General features: G+C 41.2%; 3 protein-coding genes across 8 annotated transcripts in view; 1 reads left to right on the forward strand and 2 right to left on the reverse strand.

Moving 5' to 3' along the window:
- ankhd1 (ankyrin repeat and KH domain containing 1) overlaps positions 1–5,522 on the reverse strand; it is a 33,179-nt gene extending 27,657 nt beyond the window's left edge. For 3 of the 4 annotated variants that reach the window (XM_030738759.1, XM_030738758.1, XM_030738757.1), the window contains exons 1-2: positions 5,060–5,522; positions 2,069–2,222 (exon numbers count right to left, since the gene is read on the reverse strand). In XM_030738759.1, the coding sequence (XP_030594619.1) occupies positions 2,069–2,222; positions 5,060–5,338 (433 nt within the window). In that variant the 5' untranslated portion in view covers positions 5,339–5,522. The remainder of the gene's footprint in view (positions 1–2,068; positions 2,223–5,059) is intronic. The other variant, XM_030738755.1, reaches the window with a different exon arrangement.
- Positions 5,523–7,757: 2,235 nt separating this feature from the next.
- Positions 7,758–13,845, forward strand: LOC115786563 (heterogeneous nuclear ribonucleoprotein H). 3 transcript variants are annotated; one of them, XM_030738754.1, is made up of 11 exons: positions 7,758–7,893; positions 8,860–8,956; positions 9,039–9,194; positions 9,291–9,434; positions 10,310–10,448; positions 11,200–11,378; positions 11,570–11,682; positions 11,796–11,931; positions 12,026–12,109; positions 12,213–12,305; positions 13,070–13,845. In XM_030738754.1, the coding sequence occupies exons 2-11, from the start codon at positions 8,875–8,877 to the stop codon at positions 13,075–13,077; spliced, it is 1,134 nt and encodes a 377-aa protein (XP_030594614.1). In that variant the 5' UTR covers positions 7,758–7,893; positions 8,860–8,874; the 3' UTR covers positions 13,078–13,845. The 3 variants fall into 3 exon arrangements, with proteins under 3 accessions (XP_030594614.1, XP_030594612.1, XP_030594613.1); XM_030738752.1 differs by having other exon boundaries at positions 13,074–13,845; XM_030738753.1 differs by having other exon boundaries at positions 7,843–7,975; positions 13,074–13,168.
- A 9-nt stretch (positions 13,846–13,854) lies between these two features.
- Positions 13,855–19,555, reverse strand: rufy1 (RUN and FYVE domain containing 1). Its single transcript, XM_030738751.1, has 17 exons — positions 19,220–19,555; positions 18,818–18,997; positions 18,611–18,728; positions 18,414–18,515; positions 18,204–18,327; positions 18,056–18,117; positions 17,762–17,897; positions 17,543–17,644; positions 17,310–17,426; positions 17,016–17,183; positions 16,833–16,930; positions 16,628–16,747; positions 16,306–16,435; positions 15,220–15,314; positions 15,094–15,142; positions 14,940–15,017; positions 13,855–14,841 (listed from the first exon to the last, which is right to left on the reverse strand). Exons 1-17 carry the CDS (start codon positions 19,551–19,553, stop codon positions 14,698–14,700), a joined length of 2,157 nt encoding a protein of 718 aa, XP_030594611.1. The 5' UTR covers positions 19,554–19,555; the 3' UTR covers positions 13,855–14,697.
- Positions 19,556–21,033: the final 1,478 nt, after the last annotated feature.

Below are 21,033 nucleotides of genomic sequence, written 5' to 3' on the forward strand. Positions count from 1 at the left end.
TATTTTAAGATTCTCTTAGGTAGTGCTGAACTTATGATGACCTGGCACCAAATTTTCATTACTCATCAAATAGAGTTGCTAAGGTAGGCTGTCACTGTTTGTCTACTTGCTGGCAGACTTTTCTCAGCCTCAATCTGAGAAACATAACTCTTTTTAGGCACAAATAATTGCTGTTAAATTAACACTGTCTATTGAAGTTACTGATAAGCAGGGCTGATAACATTTGCTGCCTAGCTCCAACATTACCGACATTGTTTTATTACTAGCCATAGATAGTACCTTAATGCTATCAGACAGCTAAGGTGGCCATCGGAAAATTCCTAATAGTTAAACGACTGGTGTTAATGTGTGAGCCAACCAGGTTAACATTTATGACAGCTGTTCAATACGTCAATATTATTGAAATGTGAGCTTGACTGACCTCTCAAACCTGCCCATAAAATGTTGTTCAGTGTTGTGAACATCTACTTCAGGTACTAGGGAGGGGAGGGGCCTACCTGTCTGAGTATCTATTCCAATAGCTTTGTTTAGGATCTGAGCATTGAGATGGCTACAGCAATAAAAGGGATTCCTCCATTGCTCTGCCACGGATGTCACAGATACCTTTCCATTTGTCTGTTTACATCAAATTACTGCACTAGTTAGGCAACTTTTTTAATGTCATATCAATGACTGTTAGAAGTGTAATAAAACTTATCAGTTAAAATTGACCAAGGTCATTTTTATTTTAGTTTTGATCGGTTGTTGAACGGTTGTGTCTGTGCCAGAAAGTCTGGGTAGTCTCTCTCCCTCCTCTACATGAAAAAAAAAAAAATTTGCTTTAATACTTAAAGAACGATATGTAAACAGGAGGATATGGTCACATAGCTGTTAATTTGGCATCACACTCCACTGCAATGGACTGGAAAGTAAAAAGGTTAATGTCCACACACCACATTTAATTTCCAAATGCACACATCTTCAAACAGTGTGCAGACTGCTGCTCTTTTCTCCCAATTTAGGCATCTCAGGCTACATCCAAACTAGTGTACTTTCAATTTAAAACTTAACATCTGTCAAGACACAGCAAACATAGGTGTCTTCACCATCTCCCTTTTTAGTGAGCTGAGATTCTGTGTTACTACAATAGCAAAATGCACTGAAAACACTACATATACCTTCATATATGTGGACAAAGTCTAAAACAAAGAGGAAAACTCAAAACAAGCCCAAAATAATAAATCCATACCAACATATTTAGTTGGAAATATCATGCAATAAACAACAATCTAAGTCTATATTCCACAGACGTCACCAGACACTTCGCATCTTCTGTGGATGGTCTTGACAGGTTTGGTATTTGGCTAGTTTGCTCATGCTGGGAATGAAAACAGGCTGTCCAGACCTTTTTGCCACAGCCATTACTCATACACACTCCTCTACAAACAATACAAGAAACCTAGAAAATCAATAAAAAAAAAAATAAATAAAATTATTGTTTTTATTATTGTACACAGGAGCACAGATGTCAAGCAAACTGATAATGTAAGTTACTAGCTGTGCTGTTTAGCCCGGCCAGGGAGAAAGGGGAATAGAATGAGATTAGCCATCAGCCGTTCAACACAAGCTCTGTGCATGATGTGGAGGCTCAAGCATGTTCCAGCGCTAATCTGCACGGCAATGTTCACAAGCCCAAACGAGGCCAGGACACCCAGCCCTAATGGATTAATCTACACAAACCTTCTTACTCTGAAATTACAAGTGCTAATAAACTAATTTATCCAAACCACTTTCAAACTATCTGCTGATATGACACTGACAGAACTGACAAGTTCTCCTTATTACCATTTCATCCTCTGGCCTTTTAAAAAAAAAAAAAAACAACATGAAACATGATAACTCCACTTTTGAAGGTTTGGAAATGGATTAGGGAAAAGGACTGAGGCAGAAAGGTGTGGTTTGCTGGTTCTGTATGTTGAAGCACAAATTAAAACTGCATAAAAATGGGTGCAGTTAATGACGTACTGATTAAATACAAATTAATATTACAAGTATTATGCTGAGTTAAGTTCAGACAGTGGAGTCATACCTGCAGCTTCCAGTAAAGCTTCAAGTCGGGCCTGTGTCTCTGGATCAACTGTTCTCAAATCTACTCCATCTGTGGCGCTGGACAAAAGCAACTCTGACGCCGTCTTCATAATGGGGTTATCCAGGTCTTCCTGGTCCAGAATGAATGACTCCACCTGGGAGAGACAGGTAAAGATCAGCAACAAAATCGTTGCCCCACTGAGAGCTAGTTTTTGATGCCACTTTGTATGCAAGCCATTAATTAAAATAAAAAGTATCAGACCTAGGTTAATAGTTATATTAAAAAAAAAAACTAAGTGCAAAATAAGAAAATACACTGTCAAAAACATTATTTACATTACCCTGTATAAAAAGTGGCCCTACGCATACAAATAAACCACCTATAAAAAGACCCGGCATGTGGCTCTTGTTTATTTATGGTTTCTCTCAACAGTGGGAAAGCAAAAAGGAGCACAGGGATAAAGAGTCAAAGCACAGGAAGTGCTACGGCTGGGAATTACAGCCCCTACGCGCGCACACACAGATTCAGCTGAGAGTCAGCTGCCCAAGCACCAGTCTCATACCTGAGCTTTGGCTCTCTTTGATATCATAGTATGTAGTACAGAGTTTCTTTAACAAAAAAAATATATAACTACTACAAAGGAGAGCAGAAAAAAAGAAGTACCAAACAAAATTGGAGCAATAAACATGTTACTGAAAATACAAATTAAAGGCTAAAATTCATAAAAATGTTTTTCATCTACTCACATTTTTTTAAAAATGTGAGTAGATGAAAAACATTTTTTTATGAAAAAAGCATAATCTTCTATTCATAACCATTAGTAATATAAACAAAAAAAAAATTGTAAGCTGACATTTTTAAGATTTAGTCAGTTTAATTCTGTTTGTGTCTTTAAAGCAACTTTTTGATCATATCCAGGTAGTTGTGGAAGTAAAAAACATGACTTGTTAAAACACAGGTGCAGTAAAAATAAAACTGCCAATACACTAATGTCGGAAATCTGTAGAGAGGCTTCACGCAAAGGGGGAGGCCTCATTAAATTTGATCAAGTATTTTTGGTATCGCAGCTCTGGTATACAGATTAGCTACTGGGTAATATAAATACCACAGACATAACTAACTCAGACTACCAGGAAGGTAATATTCCAAATAAGATCTTGAATAAATTACTAGTCACTGCCAAACAACCTCTGGCAAAACCTGAGAAAGAAGCAGTATTTCAATGTCCACACATGAGCTGCAGCAGACTTTCAGGGTCTGGTCCAGAGCGCAATTGTTGTGAGGGAGTCAGCATTCAGCAATGTGGAGGAATTCAGTTATATGAAAGGAGCGTGGTGCACAACAGTCCGTGGGGGATGTAGTTCTACAGAGGCCTTTATCATCAACAATGGGTATCACTCTTCACTATTAATGAACTACAGTTCCCAGAGTGTTGGTATCCACAGAGCTGGAAAGGCCTAGAATGGCATCTACTTAATCCTGGGGCTCAGATTTTTGCTACTGCCCAGTGCAGTGAGTTCTCCACAGGAGTAAAACACCACAACAAATGCTCCCTTTCAGCCTCAACGTAGACTGGGTGAGCAAGAAAACATGATTGCGAGGACATGCCTTTGCAATTTGAGGCAAATGACAAATGGGATGTTTTCTTCTTCTGCTGCTACACAGCTGATGCTCAAGAGAAAAACAGCAGGATATATTGACAGCCCTATGAGCTCACATCCTCACTTGTCTGTTAAAGCTGTAGCTGTGTGTTTTAGATGGGCAATCCTCCGGTCAGATATTAGTCAAGTATAACAAAGACAGTTCAACAGGTCAAGTCCAGTCCTCATTGGTGCAGGTTCATTGCACATCTAGAACTTTTCAGTAGCAGTGTTTTTGACAGTGCAAACTACACTACCCCTCAAGTTGCCATGAAAAAGTCACATGGGCAAGTTTGTGCAAATCAAATATTTGCTACAAGCAGTCTAACAACTTCCATTTCAGTATCTGCTGCTGCCATATGATGTGGTAAATTCAATTATATGACAATAGTAAAGCTGCAAAGTCTCATTACGTTCAAACTGACGCTCTAAAAAATGACCACGCGTCTGGGGAGTCTAACTAAATCTCTGAAAATTTGGACAAAAGTCCCCAAGCTGTGGCTCTGTCGCATGCATTTTTAAAATGCACGTGTGACAGGGTGCCTGAGCTGTGACTAGACTGTCATCCCAGGTGATAAAACATGTCTAAAGTGTGTTTAGATGAGGGGACGCCGCCACACCTGTCCCCGTGTGTGACACTAAAAGTTGGATACCTCAACATGAACTCAAATCGCTCTCAAATGTGGCAACGCAAATAAAGCCGACAGCCACCGTGACCGGCCGAGACGAACGGCTGGAAGACCAACCAGCTCATTAGTCGACACCGACTGTGCAAATTCACGAGCAAAAATAAATAAATTTAAAAAAAAATCTGAACCTAAACGTATCGAAAAGTTAGCCTGAGGGACAATCGGCGTTGATTTACATGGTGTGTGGGGGAAAAGTGACGTAATTGCACCACAACTATGAAATGGCAGATATTTAGTTGGCCGTGTGCGTCCGTGGGTTTGCGGGCATCATCCATTTGCCGTGGCTGGAAAGCTGCTGGATAGCTTGCAAACTTGTGATGGTGTTGCGAGACGACAGCTCCAAACGAGGCCGTCGTCGCTTACACCCGAACTAGGCCGTGGCCACAGCCTGCGCTGCATAAATAAAACATTTCAGCCGGTTGGCGTGAAAAACTGCTCCCGTCTCACCAAACATGATCGACATTAAACTGTCCATAAGCACTTCAACTGACGAGCGGTGTTATTCCGTTGAAAGGTTGGTTAATTTTACGTAATTTTAGCGGCCTGGGAGGGGGTGGCTGCCAGCTGCGAGCTAATGCGCTAGCTAGCAGCCAGCTAGCGTTAGGAGAGGAATGTTGCCTAGTTCTATGGTTAGGCTTGGCTAACTAGCTTAGCGTAGCTACCTCTGAAACCTCGTCTTCGTCGCTGCCGGATCCTGGACCCGAAGAGAGGACGGCTGCGGCCGCTAATTTGAAATCCAGTCTTTCGGCAGCAGGCCCGCCTGGCTCGCCGTACAAACGTACTTTCTTTCCACCTACACCAATCCCAATGCCCCCTAGTCCGACTCCTCCTGGTGTCGCTCCTACCCCCATCCCTGCCACTGGGGAGCGAGGAGTCACCGAGTCAATCTCGTCCTCGAAGCCGTCCGTCAGCATTGCCGTCCCGGCTACTGCATCCTGCATACTTGTGTTCACAATACGTGCGTTAACGTGCTAGTTGTTGACTTAAATGTCCGTCCAGGCGCGTTCTTGTGGAATATTCGCGTGATTTTACTTCAGGGAATCCAGAAACTCTCCCGAAGCGAGGGTTGAGGAGGATCTCTTTCCCCCAGCCATTAACTTTCTAACAACCTAACCCGATACGCACGGTTTCTGAGAAACGCCACCCCGTGGAAAATCCTCTTCACCCTATAGGTTTATTGGGAAAGACGGGCCTTTTCTATTGGTCAAAGTTAATGTTCGTCAAACATGAGACCGCAACGTCATGTTAGGTTTACCAATATCACGAGGCTGTAGAACGAACGTCAAGACATGACAGGGTAGGCCAACTTAACTAGTTGCTAGTTTAACTAGTTGATGTAAACTCGGGCTGGGATACCATATGCATACCGGGCCTACTACTTCGAAAGTGTACTGCCACCCTTTGAAAATTATATTCACTAATTTAATGTGATTTTTATGGAAAATAACAGATATCAAGTCATTATTGAGTGCCTCAAATTAAATATGATGCAACTATATAATGGGTTAGTAATCATACGTAAGAATTTCAAGAACAAAAACATAGATTTTAGGTGCAATTAAAGACACACATATGCAAACACACAAATAAAAAAACACTAGATCGTAAACAAACTTTTCATTCACAGCCAGGTAAACAATTAAATGGAAATTCTGAATCTTTAACCCCTAAAATAAAGGGTTAGGGTTGTGTTATGCTTTGGGGGGCATATCAAGAGCTCTTCCAGAGAGCTTATTTTTCCAGTAAGTCCCAGTAAGTCATCAACATGAAACATCATGCATGAAAACAGGACCTCCCTCCCCTAACAGGAATGCAGCTATCATTAATACACCTCTGTTTTTTCTATACTGTAACAAGTCAAAATGTCTGCTGTGTAAGAAAGTCTATTTGTCACATGATATCCTCGAGGCTTAATGTATTGTGTATGCTTTGGCGACTTTTGAACAAGACTAAACACACAATGGGGACTTCAGTCATGAATAAATGCTTCACTCAGACTGCCCTCTGCTGCAAAAGATCATTTTGTACTCAAAAATTCAAAAGCCTACCTGGAGCTTTGCATGTGTTTGATGTAATCTTGCAGAACTACCAGTGAATTAAGGATTGTGACCACCATGAACCAAGACACCTGAACTATGCAAAGCTCCTAGAGTGTGGTAAAAGAGGTGTTTTTCATTCCCTTTTGGTTAAACCCAATGTGACTGTGTCAGTTTTTTTGTTTGTTTGTTTGTTTTTTAGAAATATGTAGCAGCACAACACATTGTTTAGTTATTGTGCCACCATTCATTAATCTTTGATATTATTTGTTTACAGCATTGTACTCTTCATATTGTTTTTATAACTATCCAGCATATGCCAGTACTGGATGATTTAGTGTAACCTTAAATAAGCAGCAGTACTGAAATAAAATACTGAAAAAAACAAAAAACACTCTCAATTACCTCACTAACATCTAGTTCCTAAGTCTTTGCAGGAGTTCACTGATTTCAAAAAGCGTCCTGCTGCAAGTCTGGGTGGCCTGTGGTCTATGTCTGGATTATGTGGAGCTGCTAACCCCATGGCTAGTTTCCCAAACTTGGATTAACCTTGGTCTTAAACTAAAAGAAAACTTTGATGAAAATCACCAAGGAAAAAAAAAAAAAGAAAGTTTGTAGTTTAGAACTAGGCTGAATCCAAGTCTGGCAAATAGTCCCTGTCACATTTATACTGTTGATCTTTCAGTCACAGTAGTCACCAAAACCAGCATCTGAGGCTTGTGTTGTACTTTGGTTCCAATAGTCAAACTAAGCCTCATCTAACTAGGTTAGTATTACAAATTACCCTCACAAAAAAAACAAAAAAACCCAAAAACCTGTTGAGGCTTCTTGCTGAATGGGTTGTTTTTAGTGATGTACTATGATGCTTTGAGTTGGTTTTGATAAGCATGAGATCGTTGGGCTTGCTATAATAAGTGTCCTGTGAACTATACTCTACCTTTAAAAAAAAAACAAAAAAAAAAGGGGGGGGGGGGGGGGGGGGGGGCTTAAGAGGATTGCGGGTTATTGAGCATCGTAAACAGAGTTACTTGGATTTGTAGGCCAGAAGAAAGTCTCCAGATCAGCCAGGACCTCAGGCAGAAACGTCATCGTTTCTGGGCGTGGACTCAGGCCGGTCGGAGGCGTTTGATTATTCACTTGGGGTTGCCAGGTATGTTTAAAAATACACCCTTTCTGTCTCTCGAAAGATAGAAATATATATTTCACCCCATTTCACAGGCTATACATTCTTCAGTTTTGATATAGTTAAAAAACACACACAAAGAAATATTCATATTTCTTGTAAATTTGTTGTTTCAGTTGCGTTGTTAAAACAGATGCTATTATGAGGCGCGCCGATTTGGTGTTCCTGAAGGTGGGGGATGGCTAGAGGATTCTGGCAACTGAGTAGAGAGTTTCAGGCGCACCACGCAGGTTTTGATAGCACATACTCCGGCGTGTTGCATCTGCGTTCGTATCAGGTATACTCATAAATATATTTGTCGTTTAACTTGGTTATATCAAGGCTTACCTAGTTTTGGCTTTAGGGTCCTATATGTACAGGTACGTGTGTGATATTCAGCTTTAATACTGTTAGGTTAGTTTGTGGGGCTAGCTTAAGAGCTAACCGCCGATGCTAATAACATGGCGCAGGCCGAGAGGGCCGCTTTTGTTCTCGTGTCTGGGTGCGGTAATTAATATGCAATTGGGCATGGATTGTGTTTGAAATAAGTGAGATATTTCATAACCAATTAACGACGTGGGTTTTTCAAGTACTTAAATATTTACCGAAACCAACCAGTGTCTGATGTATTGTCGAATGAAAGCGGCTGGCTATTGATTTGGCGTCGATAGCGGGCACCGACTCTGAGCTCCCGCTTTTTGTTTAGTAGGTGCCGGCAATTTGTTAGCGAGTGTTACGGATAAGGAAATTGTGATAACTGTTTTAGACTTGTATTTAAACAACAGGCACATTTGTGACGCGGAAGAGCACTAGCAGGAAAGCGTTTTTTCTCAAAATATGTGGCGAAACGGTCTCAAGATGGCGCTACTACATAGGCCCTTTTTTTTTTTTTTTTAATAGTCGAGAGTAACTTAAAAAGCTTGGAATAAATCTTGAATATATTTGAGATTTTGGGCTTTTTAACTTTTTTGGGGAGGGAAGGGGGCGTTTATCACGGCGCAGACAGAAAGCCGTATTGCAGTCCGAGTGTATGTATATAAACCAGACAGCTGGATTTTTAAAAAAAACAAAGAAAAGTTGTATTGAGTTAGTAGCATCAGCATTAGAGACATAATGTGTTTGTAAGTCAGATCAGGAAAAAAGTTATTTTTAGAAGGGAATCAACGAAAACTTAAGAGAGCCCTGGTGTGAAACATGTCTATGCTTATGTTTTAGTATGTACTGATTAATTACATTAAAACATGGACTGAATATTAATCCTCAGGGATCGTGACCAGTCATGGCTGATGAGGGATATGTAGTGCGAATCCGGGGACTTCCTTGGTCCTGTTCAGTGGATGAAGTACAGAGGTTTTTCTCAGGTATTTATACAACATTGTTTTTTTATAAGAATACTTAAACTCCTAATGCAGTTAGTAATTATTTGAAATGTTTGGATTGCAGACTGCAAAATCATGAACAACGGAGGAGGCATCCATTTCACATACACAAGAGAGGGGCGTCCCAGCGGAGAGGCATTTGTCGAATTTGAGACAGAAGAAGACCTGAAGATCGCAGTGAAAAAGGACAGAGAAACTATGGGTCACAGATATGTAGAGGGTGCGTAGAACAGCCTACAGATGAGCTGTTTTCTGATAAATGCTGTATGTTTGTAGTCTGAGCTGAGAAAAGTAATTTTTCTGTCTTCTCATGTAGTGTTTAAATCAAACAATGTGGAGATGGACTGGGTCATGAAGCACACTGGCCCAAACTGTCCAGAGACGACAGGGGATGGCCTTGTGCGGCTTCGGGGCCTTCCCTTCGGGTGCAGCAAGGAGGAGATCGTACAGTTTTTCTCAGGTAACAACAAGCCGTGTTCAGTGATTAATTGTAAACCCCCTTAATGCTGGTAATTTAAACGTTCCTCTCCAATCTTTTTCTCACCGACACTGAAGCTTGTCGCATTTGATTTACAAAGAAGTCAGTATGCCATTGGAAATCACTATCTAATGTTGTTAGATCAAAACAAAAAAAAAAAAGAATAAAAAAAAATCATAATCAGTGAGGAAATGATGCTGGAAAAGGAAGCCAGTTGAAGTTTAAATCGAGAGTTTATTTGAAGACCTGATGTTTTGTATAAGGGCAGGAATCTGTTGTGCAAACACCCCCTTCCTATCTTTGCCCCTCATTTTCATCTTCAGCCCTCATTCATCACTATTTGCCCCCCATTATCTGGGTCTGTTGCTACACTGTTAAACTGTCTCAGCCTAATGGTTATACACTGATTGAATGGGTCCTGCTCATCACTGATAACTTCTTCCTCCTACCCTAGTTTTTTTTTTTCCTCCCCATTTACTCATATTTCTGTCTTTTACAAATGTTTTTAAATACAGTATATGCCAACTGTTAGATGTAACTAAGGAGCAAACAGTTTTAATCATGTCACCCACCAAGATCTTTTTCTCTCCTCATCAACACATTGATACTAGCCCTATATCCCACGCACAGTGCCCTTCTCCATATTCTTCCTCTATCCTGTCATTTCTATTTTATCCAGTAAATGTAACTCAATTAAATGGCAAGTCACTGGTTTTTAAAGAAATGAATTGGTATGTGTGATGATGTGTAGAGTTTTCCATAAGTTTAATATCTCTCTCTTTAGAGAAAGTTCTCTCTGTGATTGGGCATGTGATTTAATATGTCCCCTGCTGGGGTTATCTGTCCTTGGGTTGAAGGGTTGGAAATCGTGCCAAATGGGATAACATTGCCGGTGGACATCCAGGGGAGGAGTACGGGGGAGGCCTTCGTGCAGTTTGCTTCACAGGATATAGCTGAAAAGGCTCTAAAGAAACACAAGGAAAGAATAGGGCACAGGTGGGGATGGTTGGTTGGTTGGCTGGATAAGTTGCTTTTCTTATGGTGTGCACCTTCAACATCTGAACCAAATGCAAAACTGACACATTGATCTTGGCTACTTGAAGCATATTTGTCATATTTACCACACACATACATACACACTACTTTCTATCTTAGATCCTTTTCTTTTTTTTTTTCTTCTTTTTTTTTGAATACATTCACAATGTTCAGGGGGAAGGATTAGTGCTTGGTCACCATTCAAAATGTGAGGTGAATCCTGAATTGGAGTGCGTTTAGAGAGCGAATGGTGTCTCAGCACTAAACATGAGTCCACGTTGTTAAATGGTAAGGAGTCTCCCTGCTAGTAAAATCAGAGGGCCACTGTACACAAGGACCTGGAGCCCACTGTCACAGGTAATGCTTAGTGGGTTGCAGAAGAGCTGGTGCTCTCTCTGTGCCTCAAAAACCAGGACAAAAGCTGTCATGGCAATGACGCATACCACTATTGAAACACACTGAGTCGCTTCAGGTAACCATAAGAAAAGTGTAAAATTCACTGAGGCCCTTATCAATTTGGACAACTTCCTTTTAATTAGTAAATAAGTTGCTCTTTTAATCCTCATTAACGACTAGCATTAAGTACTTAAAGTATTACTACCTATGGACTACACCATGACAGCATCTGCATAGCCCAGTTTCACGAGTATTAAGCAAATGCAATTTCTCACCCATTCTCCATGCCCTCACTGTGGTATCTCTATGCTCTCAGGTACATTGAGATCTTCAAGAGTAGCCGTGCTGAGGTCCGGACCCATTACGAACCCCAGAGGAAGCCTATGGGTATGCAGAGACCCGGCCCCTACGACCGGCCCTCTGGTGGTCGCGGCTACAACATGATGGGCCGAGGGGGATCCTATGACAGAATGCGTCGAGGAGGCTACGGAGGAGGTGTGTCTTAGTGGGACTGGAGAGCAGCTGAAATCAGATTTACTGGCCTTTTTTACTGTGAAGTTGCTTTTAAATAAGCAACCCCGCCCCAGCCATGTCCCTTAATGCTAACACGTCCCGTAATAAGAGTTAACAAGATTAGGATAAAGTCCTCATAAGACCTTGTGTTAATCTCAGTTATGTATGTTCAGGTGTATCAGATGGACGGTATGGCGATGGCGGCTCTTCCTTTCAGAGCACAACAGGCCACTGTGTACATATGAGGGGCCTGCCATACAGAGCCACAGAAACAGACATCTACAATGTAAGCTGACAAATCACTGACAGTCTTTTATTATCTTTTGTGTGTCATTGCAACTGTTTCAAAGCAGGTACCAGTGGTAATTTGTGCATTTCTCTTTTTTTGTTCTTTTTAAGTTCTTTTCACCTTTGAATCCAGTGCGGGTCCATATTGAGATCGGCCCAGACGGCAGGGTCACCGGGGAGGCAGATGTAGAGTTCGCAACACACGAAGATGCTGTAGCAGCCATGTCCAAAGACAAAGCTAACATGCGTGAGTTTGCTTTACATCCGATTTAAATTAACCACACCCATTCAGAGCTGCATGTTCATATTTTTTTTTTTTTTTTTTTTCCCCTACCTTGCAGAGCATCGCTATGTGGAGCTGTTTCTGAACTCAACAGCAGGTGGCAGTAATGGAGCCTACAGCAGCCAGATGATGGGGGGCATGGGTGAGTAGAAGTAATGGAAATACATAAGCTAGGGGCCTTTATTTGCCTTAAAATGCTTGTTTTTGTTGATTTGCTCACACAACCTAATGATTTGTTTTCATAGGGAGCCAGTCATCTTATAGTGGAGGACAGCTGAGCTCAGGGTACTCCGGTGGATATAGCAGCCAAGGAAATATGGGTGGCTACAGTGACTATAGTGAGTGTCATCTCTGTTGTATTTTGTAAAATATAATTTTAAGCAATTTTGAGCAAAGAGTTGTTATAGTTGAATCCTTTTGTTTCAGAGAAGTGAAATTGGAGTTCCACTCATGTATAAACCTCATTTGTGTGCAGTTATCCTCTCGCTGTCTTTTTTTAAAACTTGTGACAGCTGTAAATGTTTGCTCTCTGGCAGATTTCTGAGTTCTGCACCAAAGGAGATGCTTTGAAGTCATTTTTAGTCAAATATTCTGTGGCATCAGAATGATGAGCCTTTAGAAATAAACTGCAGTTTTAACTGGGCTGATAAACCTTTTTTCTGAAGGACACATTTTGAACTTAAACAATAGTTTTATAGTTACTAAGCATAGTAAAAGTAATGCAAATGGATGGATGGGAAATGCAAATTCTGCAGTGGAAAAGTGAGATGACTTAAAATTGGGTACTGCAGTGTTGTAAAGGGTGAAAGTAGTGGTTAATTACCAAAAAGAGTGCTCCCCACAGTTAAGCCTGGAAGGATGAGCTGATGTACCGAACATGTTTTCTAGTCCTTTCCAGACAAATGTGGGAAAAGTGTACCCAGAAAAATCTCATCTTGTATCCAGGCTATTATGGTAGCTTGCGTCACCTGTGTTCTCACAGATCGAACCCTTTAAACTTAGAAAGCTTTTACCTTGAGGGACATAAATGCATCATTATTTTTTCTGTGCATGACTCTTTGGTGAACTCCTCGGTCCTATAGTGTGTATTTTCTCTCTCTTGTTAGGTAACCAGGGCGGAATGGGAAGCAGTTACTATGGCGGCGGTGGAGGAGGAAGCAGAGGCTCAATGAATGGACTGGGTGGGGGATGGGGAATGTAGTATTTTGTTTTTTTTTCTCAATTAGATTTTTTTTTTTCTTAAGCAGCATTTTGCTGAAAGGACTGGAAATGCAAGTCTCCTAATAAATAGGATAGGGGATCTGGTGGGTTTTTTTGAGAAAACAAGGGGTAGGGGTTTGTAATTTTTTTTTTTTTTTTTTTTTAAAGTGGGCAATGTTCAGAGAGAAGTGAGCTCATATGTCGTCACAATAAATGTGTCCGAAGTGCTGTTTGTCTTCCCCACTCCTCACAGATTTACAGATGACAGAAACCGTGCTTTGAATTTTCTTTTACCCAGAAGCGTGCCGTTTTGTTTTACCATTCTTTAAACACATGGCTATTTCTCAAGGTTAACTCATCCCGTGCCGGTGGATTTAATAAGTTTTAGTGTCTGAGTGCATGAACCCAAACTGAAAACGTCTGGTATCTTCTAATGTTTGGACCTTGTTTCACCTTCTACATAGTGTTAAGCTCATTTTTTTAAATTCCTGTTAACATGGTCAGAGCATGTTTTGTTTTCTTACGGTCTGACTGTTAGTGTTGTTTTTTTTCTTGATGAGGGCTATACTGAGAGCAAGTGAATTCAAATCTGCTACATGAAGGTTTCTACTGCTTCAGATGCTGTTTGTATTTCCTGTGCACAAAGTGAATAAACTAGTCTGGAATATCTAATTGAAACAAGTGGTGGAAAAAAACAGAAGGCTTTATTGATTTATCAAATATCTAGAGTTAAAAAAAAAAAATTTGGTCACCATTCCTAAATTAAGAAAATGGTTTTGTAGCAGTTGACGTAATCCATAAAACCCTGATAGAATACATTCTAAAATAGTTTTTTGTTGTCAACATTCTACAGTCATTTACACAATTTTGCATGTATCCAGCAGTGGAGTTAGAGCTGTTAAACAAAAAAAAAAGTGCATGATAAAGCTGAATATCAAAGCCACTTTCAGAATTCAAAATGCACCACTCTTATTATTCAGGATCATCAAAAAGTTTGAATATAATCTTTTTAAAACAAAGTTAAATATTCATGTTATTTCTGTTACATTTATTTTGAAAAATCATCCTAAATAAAGAAAGGGGTGCGCATTTACATTCTGTGAATATTATAAACCAGCAACAGTAGAGATTCTCAGCTAAAGCTGAAATCCCAACAATACCTCAACATAATACACTCACAGGTCAGATTAGAAAAACTGCACATATCAAAAGGTCAGTTTATCAAGAGAGATTACCAAATTTGTTAAACTTAATCCAACCCAGAGAAACATCGCTGTCTAGGCACAGTCTCCTCAGCATACAGTCTGCATAAACTACGTGTTAGTTTGTCACATCAATGTTAAAGGTGACCATTTTTAGTACAGGTAAAAATGCCTGAATTTCAGGTAACTAGCAATGGAACACCAAATCGCATTTGCTTCAGATTCGATGACCTTTTCTTTTTTATAACACGAGCATTTAAATTCATAGTGGATAAGTATATTCAGTGTTAGAGCGTGTGCAGAAACATTTAAGCCTGTGGGTACGTCGTCAGGAACCTGTGGAGGAGCTCCTCTGCAGCAGGAGGGAGTGGCACATGTCGCACACTCGCACAGGCCGCGGATAGGAGGGCAAGGCCAGCTCGTTACTGGAACAGCTGTTGCAGTAGATGTCTCCGCAGTTTCTGCAGTGGTGCTGCAGATGCAAGATACAGTGACGCACTGAAATTTCTGTAATCACGGATGTTAACAGAAGTGGTTCTCAAAGGGAATGCAGTTGGGGGGGGGGCATACCTTTCTACGTGCGATGGAGAACTCCTTCTGGCATTGTTTGCAATGAGTGGCTTCATCGTCTTTCAGCCAAGCGTGGCCCTGATGAGAGCAACGGTTTGTCACTACCACTCTTACAGCATCAACAATAAAAGCAAATGACTCGTTCACATTTTACCTTCAGGGCCTTGTTGACCTCCTTGAAATCTTCCATCTTGAGTTTAGACCTTTGAGAAAGATGAAAGCAACATAAATTCTCCTGATGTGAAATGGTGTCCCATTAGTTTAAAAAAACATTACTGACTGGCTGAGATGATGTCCCATTTCCTGTAGAGCCTGTTCCTGCTGCTCACACGTCTGCTGCAGCTGCTGCTTCTCCTGTTTCAACTCCTGCAGCTCCTGCAGAGCCAGTCCAAAAGAGAAAACGCATAACATCCCATTTGTGTTGAGAATTTTAATAATGCGCTCTTACGTACACTCTTACTTAAAGGAGGCAGAAATAAGATATTTTGTTAAAAGCTGTCACGTGAACAAAATTTATGTAAAACAGAGCATTTCTTTAACCCAACTGCACCAACTAATGAAACTGATAATGTCTGAAGATAAAACCACAGAATCAAAAATTATTACTAATATTAAAAATGAGCTCTTTCATACAATTGACTGACGAAAGGTTCAGACTTGCAAGTCAGTGGTCCAACCCAGAATGTGAACCAAACTATGACTTTTTGTCTAAAAACATCTACGTGTTGTGTTGAAGAGATATTCACTGAAGTTGGAATAGGGCTGGGCTGTAATTTCTTGTATCACAAGATAGCACATCGAGTTAATTTAAGCTTAATGACCAGGAAAGTCATTAAGAGCACATTCTTATTTACAAAAGGGAAAGCCTTTTGATAACATGGATACAAAGAAAGATCTAAATTTAAAAGTATAGCACTACACATCAAAAACATCTCAGCACAGTCACTAGTAAAACACTGCTCCCTGGTGGTGAAAGTTTTAGCTGCATTTTTTTTAAGAGGGTAATTACAGAAAGTATGTTTAAATGTGCATAAGAAGAAAACGATCCTATTCGGAGTTGTAGCCACTTCAGCTTCATTGCTAGAGTTTTGAAGATGTCTCTCCAAAGCCAATCATACATTTTAAATCATGGCATTAGATTACGGTATATTGTGCTTGTGTCTAGAAGTAATCTTTGAAAATATGAAAACTACCTGCAGCTGCAGGGGGTTGTATGTCATTTGTTTCACTTAAAAAATATGACATAATTTGTCCAGGGGCTGCACACATTTTCCCCCATCACTATAATTTAGCTACTTAAGATCAGGGTAAATGTAACCTGACATAGCTGTGTGTGTGTGTGTGTGTGTGTGTATGTGTTGCTGACCGAGTGCAGGCCCTGGAGCTGCTGCAGCTGTGTGCGCAGTTCAGCGCTGTTGTCCTGTTCCCGCTGGAGAGCTTTTTGCAAGTTTTGCCTCTGTTCCCTCTCACTGCGCAGCTCATTCTCCAACCCGAGCCTGTGCTCAGAAAACAGAACAGAAAAACAGAAACGTGACTCACAACTCATCAAATTGCAAACTGCTGCGTGGACTCAGGTTACACAACATCAGGAAAAGTTTGAGAACCACTGGTTTGCCATTTTATGAACCTTTTCTCTGAATACTGCACAATAACAGATTCAGGATTTCCACACAGTTGTGTGCCTTCACCTTAGTGTATCGAGGTCTGTTAGCTGTTTCTGCAAAGCGTCGACTTTTCCTTGTAGGGCTGCCTTCATGTCTTTGTCTGACTGGTCGCTCTGTTTGCGTTCCTGCTCCGACCTCTGCAGTCTGGGAGTCACAAAATATCAACAGGAGGGTTATTTTAAAGGAATATAAACAGAACACAGAATCTCACCTGTGCAAGCATGCATACCTCTGCTCGAGTTCCTTCATGGCATCCTCCATTTCATTCATCCTCTGCTCAAGCTGCACGGCCTCTGCCTGCTTTTTTTCTGCTTGTCGTTGCGAATCCTGAGGAACCACAAGAGTTGTATAAAAGCATGATCTGTGTGTGTGTTTTAGAGAGAAAGGTAAAATCATAGTCATCTATTTGCACCTGAGCTTTGTGGAACATCTGCACATTAAGAGTCTTGACTTGGTCAAGCTGGAGCCGTAGGGCTGCCAGCGTGTCCTGTTTCTCATGCGTGTCCTTCTCCAGCAGCTTCATGGCCACCTCCATCTCCTGCTTCAGCCCCACCTGCAGCTCCAGTTCACGCTCCAGATCCTAATACACAAGAGGGGTCAAATTCAGTCAAAGAGTGGAGCCTAAACACAAAAACACTAGGCACGGAGTCTTAGCTTAAACTGTCACGCTTTTATGTTTTAGCCCTGCAGCTCACGGATATTTGACCTGGCGAATGCGCTTTTCCTCTTTGTACTGCTTCCACACCACATTGTACATCTCATCCAGGCCTTGTCTAGTCTGTTTGTATGTCTCCAGCTCTGCCTGGCTGTCCTGAAGTGCTGCCTGAAACAACAAACACATAACAAATCTTTTTTTTTTTTTTTTTTTTTTTTAATAAACAATTCCTTTTTAAAATCTGGAGTGGTTTCATCTCCAGTTAATCCTAGATGCTTTCAAACCTCTTCCTTTCGCTGGCTGGACTGCAGAATTGTCTCATTCTCCTTTTTCAACTGTTCCTGTTCTTCCCGTAGAGAGTTAATTCTGTCTGTTGCTGCCGTCAGCTGAGGAGGAGAAGAAACACACCTTTTCCAAACAGGTAAAACACACAAACACCAGCTGTGATTAAAGAAGACACAAATGCAATCACACAGCTGCAGACACAACAAAGTATGCCTGACCTCCTCTACGAGCTTGCTGTTAGTCTTCTCTAGAGAGTCCATCTTAGCCTGAAGGTCAGTGACGGTGCCACTTAGGTGACGATTTAGCTCCTCAATGTAGTGCTTCTGATCTAATATGGCTGTCATCTTGGCATCACTAAGGGAGAAAGAGCTAAAATTACCATCTTACAGTTGTAAGCCATAACTATCCAAAGACTAAATGAGGATTATTATTGTGGGGTCATGGTTTAAACTACAATAACAACAAAGAACAGTCCAGATCACAAAATAATGAAAAGCAGTGTAGAAACTTACTCTTTTGGAGTCTCACTGTTAGCAGAGTCTTTCAGGTAAAGGGCAAAGTCAATAACTGCCACCTAAATGGGAAAGAGGAACAGATCACGCCGCATCCTTGTGGAATTGTTTCTCGAAGTGAAAATGATTCCTAGTGAGCAGCACCAACCTGTGAATCCAGATCCTCCCCTTTAATGCAAAGGTTAGCATCAATTACATTGAGTCCCACCAGCAGTCCCACCATTACCGAGCCCTCCTCCTCCATCATCAACGCTCCAGAGTCATAAAACTCACTGAGGGATTAATAAAAAGGAAAAGTGGGTGCTAGGAGAAATAAAATATTTGGTACTGACCAACATAATTAATGACTTTAACTAACCTCAGGAGGTCCTTGTGGTCCAGCAGGGCTTTCATATAGTCGGCTACTTTCTTCTGCATAAGCGCCAAATGCAGCCAAGCCCTTCCTCTCCCCAAACCAGTCCTAAAAAAGGACAGTGTTATTTCAATTAAAACACAGGTGTCAACTGGGCCGTACTTTGTAGCTTTATTAGAGAAAGATCATTTTTAATAGCATACTTAATTCCAGGCATGTCTCTAGCACTTGTGGCAATGTTGACAGACTCCGGACATAACTTTTCTACCAGCTCCAGTGGACCCCATATCGACTTGTTATGTCCAATGAAGGATTTCTTGGCTGAATAAAACAAAATGCATATGTAACTTAAACATGCACACAGATAAATATAACACAACTTCAACAGTCTGATTCGTTTACAGTCTCACCTTTAAGGCCGTGTTTGAGGCAGTGCTCCAGGACAACAAAAAACTGCTGCAGAGGAGGATACTCCGAGTCAAGCGTCCTGCCCAGACTCATCGAGGACTGAATTAAGACTCTGATGCTCAGCTTCATCATGCTGAGGAGGTTGGATCTTTCGATCGCCATTGAATCTTTGGGGGGCACAACTGTTCAGAAAGCATGAAAAAGCAGAGGCTCTGAGATTAAATCTGTCCATGAAAAACCCTAAGGAAGTGCACGTCACCGACCATACTAATCAAATGTATGATCCTGGGAATCATGTGACACGCCAGCTGACGCTGAGCCAAGTATTTAAAGTATCTGTGACAGCTGCACTGTTTAGAGCATCAACCAGATGGTGTCAGAGATTAAAAATAATCACAGCCTACCTGGAAGCTTTTTCCCGGTGATACTGAGATCACTTTCGGGCTCATTCTCGGTCGGAGAGCTCGCAGTGGATCCCAGTGAGGACTTTCTCGGGACAGCAGCGTAGCTCATTCCGCTGCTAATCGTCTCCGTGGCCTTACGAGCCAGAGACAGGAGTGGAGCTGACCAGCGGTTCTCTTCCGCCACCGCCGGAGCCGACGTCTCGGTCCAGTCCTGCCCGCTGCTTCCGTCGGGCTCCCCGTTAGTCGCTGGTTCCGAAACTTTGGCGTCATCTTGTTCTTGTTTTTCTTCCCCGTCTGTAACAGCTGTGTTTACTTCCCCTGCCTCGTCAGCCATGTTTACCCTCCCCCCCGCCTCCCTTCTCGCCTGTAAATCACGTGATCGCATCAGCCCAATCAAACGCGTCTGTGAGGGCTTTCATTCTTCTACTTTTGATTCATTGGCGGTTAGTGAACCACACTGGAGGTAGCTCACTGCCACCTGTTGGACCTGGCTGCAGATTGGAGGACTGACGAGGAAACAATTCATCAGCGCTCTGCCCATTAACTAAAAAACAGCTTTTTATTTAATCAAACTTTATTTGTATAACACCTTTCATGCAGGTGAGTGGCGTTCAATACGATGCAGCAAAATATAACAAAGCAGACAATATATGAAATATATATTACTGAAAATTAAAAAATACAGTGCATCATAGAAATAAAAATAATTCTTAAAATAGCCTACAAATGCACAAAAAAGTAGTAAAATAATAATAAAATAAAATAAGTAATGCTAGATACCACACATTAAAACGAAAGAAACATCATGACATTAAAAAATGTACAATAACTAGTGGATATAATAATGCAATGTTGGCGAAAAAATTAAACGGGTTAAAATTCAAAACAATAAAACTGAAATACAATGATACAATGAAGAAACTACATTTAATAAAAAGAAAGCAATAAAGCATACCCAGTTCAATATCTGGAGCCAGATCCTCCTGCAACAAATATCAAGGTTTCCTTAAACACCAAAATGTATCAACAGCCCCAAACACATTTTATTCAGCACCAGTTGTGTTTACCCAGGCGAAGCCAGGCAGGAGTCTTTGTGGACTATGATGTGTGCAGATGACATGCAGGTATTCTCTGGAGAGAAGAGGAATGAAAGTCAATAGAAGCAGACAGAATACATGTGTATGAATGAGAGGGAGACAAATGGAAAGATGAAGCTGCAAGGAGCAGGGGAAGTGAAGGTGGATGAGTTTAAATACCTGGGTGCCAACCATCCAAAGCAATGGACAGTGCACAAGAGAGGTGAAAAGGAGAATGCAGGCAGGGTGGAGCGGGTGGAGAGGAGTGTCAGGGGCGATTTGTGGTAGAACAAAAAGCAACAAGAGTGTGAAAGGAAAGGTTTACAAGGTGGTAGTGAGACCTGTTATGATACATGTTTGAACAGGGTGGTGCTACTGGAGGCGGAAGTTAAGATGTTAAGATTTTCACTAGGAGTGAGCAGGATGGGCAGGATTAAAAATCAGTACATCAGAAGATCAGCTCAGGTAGAGCAGTTTGGATACAAAGTCAGAGAACCAAGGCTGAGATGGTTTGGACATGTGCAGAGGAGGGACAGTGGATATATTGGACAAAAGATGCTAAAGTTAGAGCTGCCAGGCAGAAGGAAAACAGGAAGACCTCAGAGAAGATTTATGGACATGGTGAAGGAGAGGGTTGGTATGACAGAGGAGGATGCTTGGGATAGGGAGAGATGAAGCAGATGATTGGCTCTGGCGACCCCTAAAGGGAGCAGCTGAAAGAAGAAGTCCCAGTTCTAA

This window comes from Archocentrus centrarchus, chromosome 10 (genome assembly GCF_007364275.1).
Source record: "Archocentrus centrarchus isolate MPI-CPG fArcCen1 chromosome 10, fArcCen1, whole genome shotgun sequence".
NCBI classification, from domain to species: domain Eukaryota; kingdom Metazoa; phylum Chordata; class Actinopteri; order Cichliformes; family Cichlidae; genus Archocentrus; species Archocentrus centrarchus.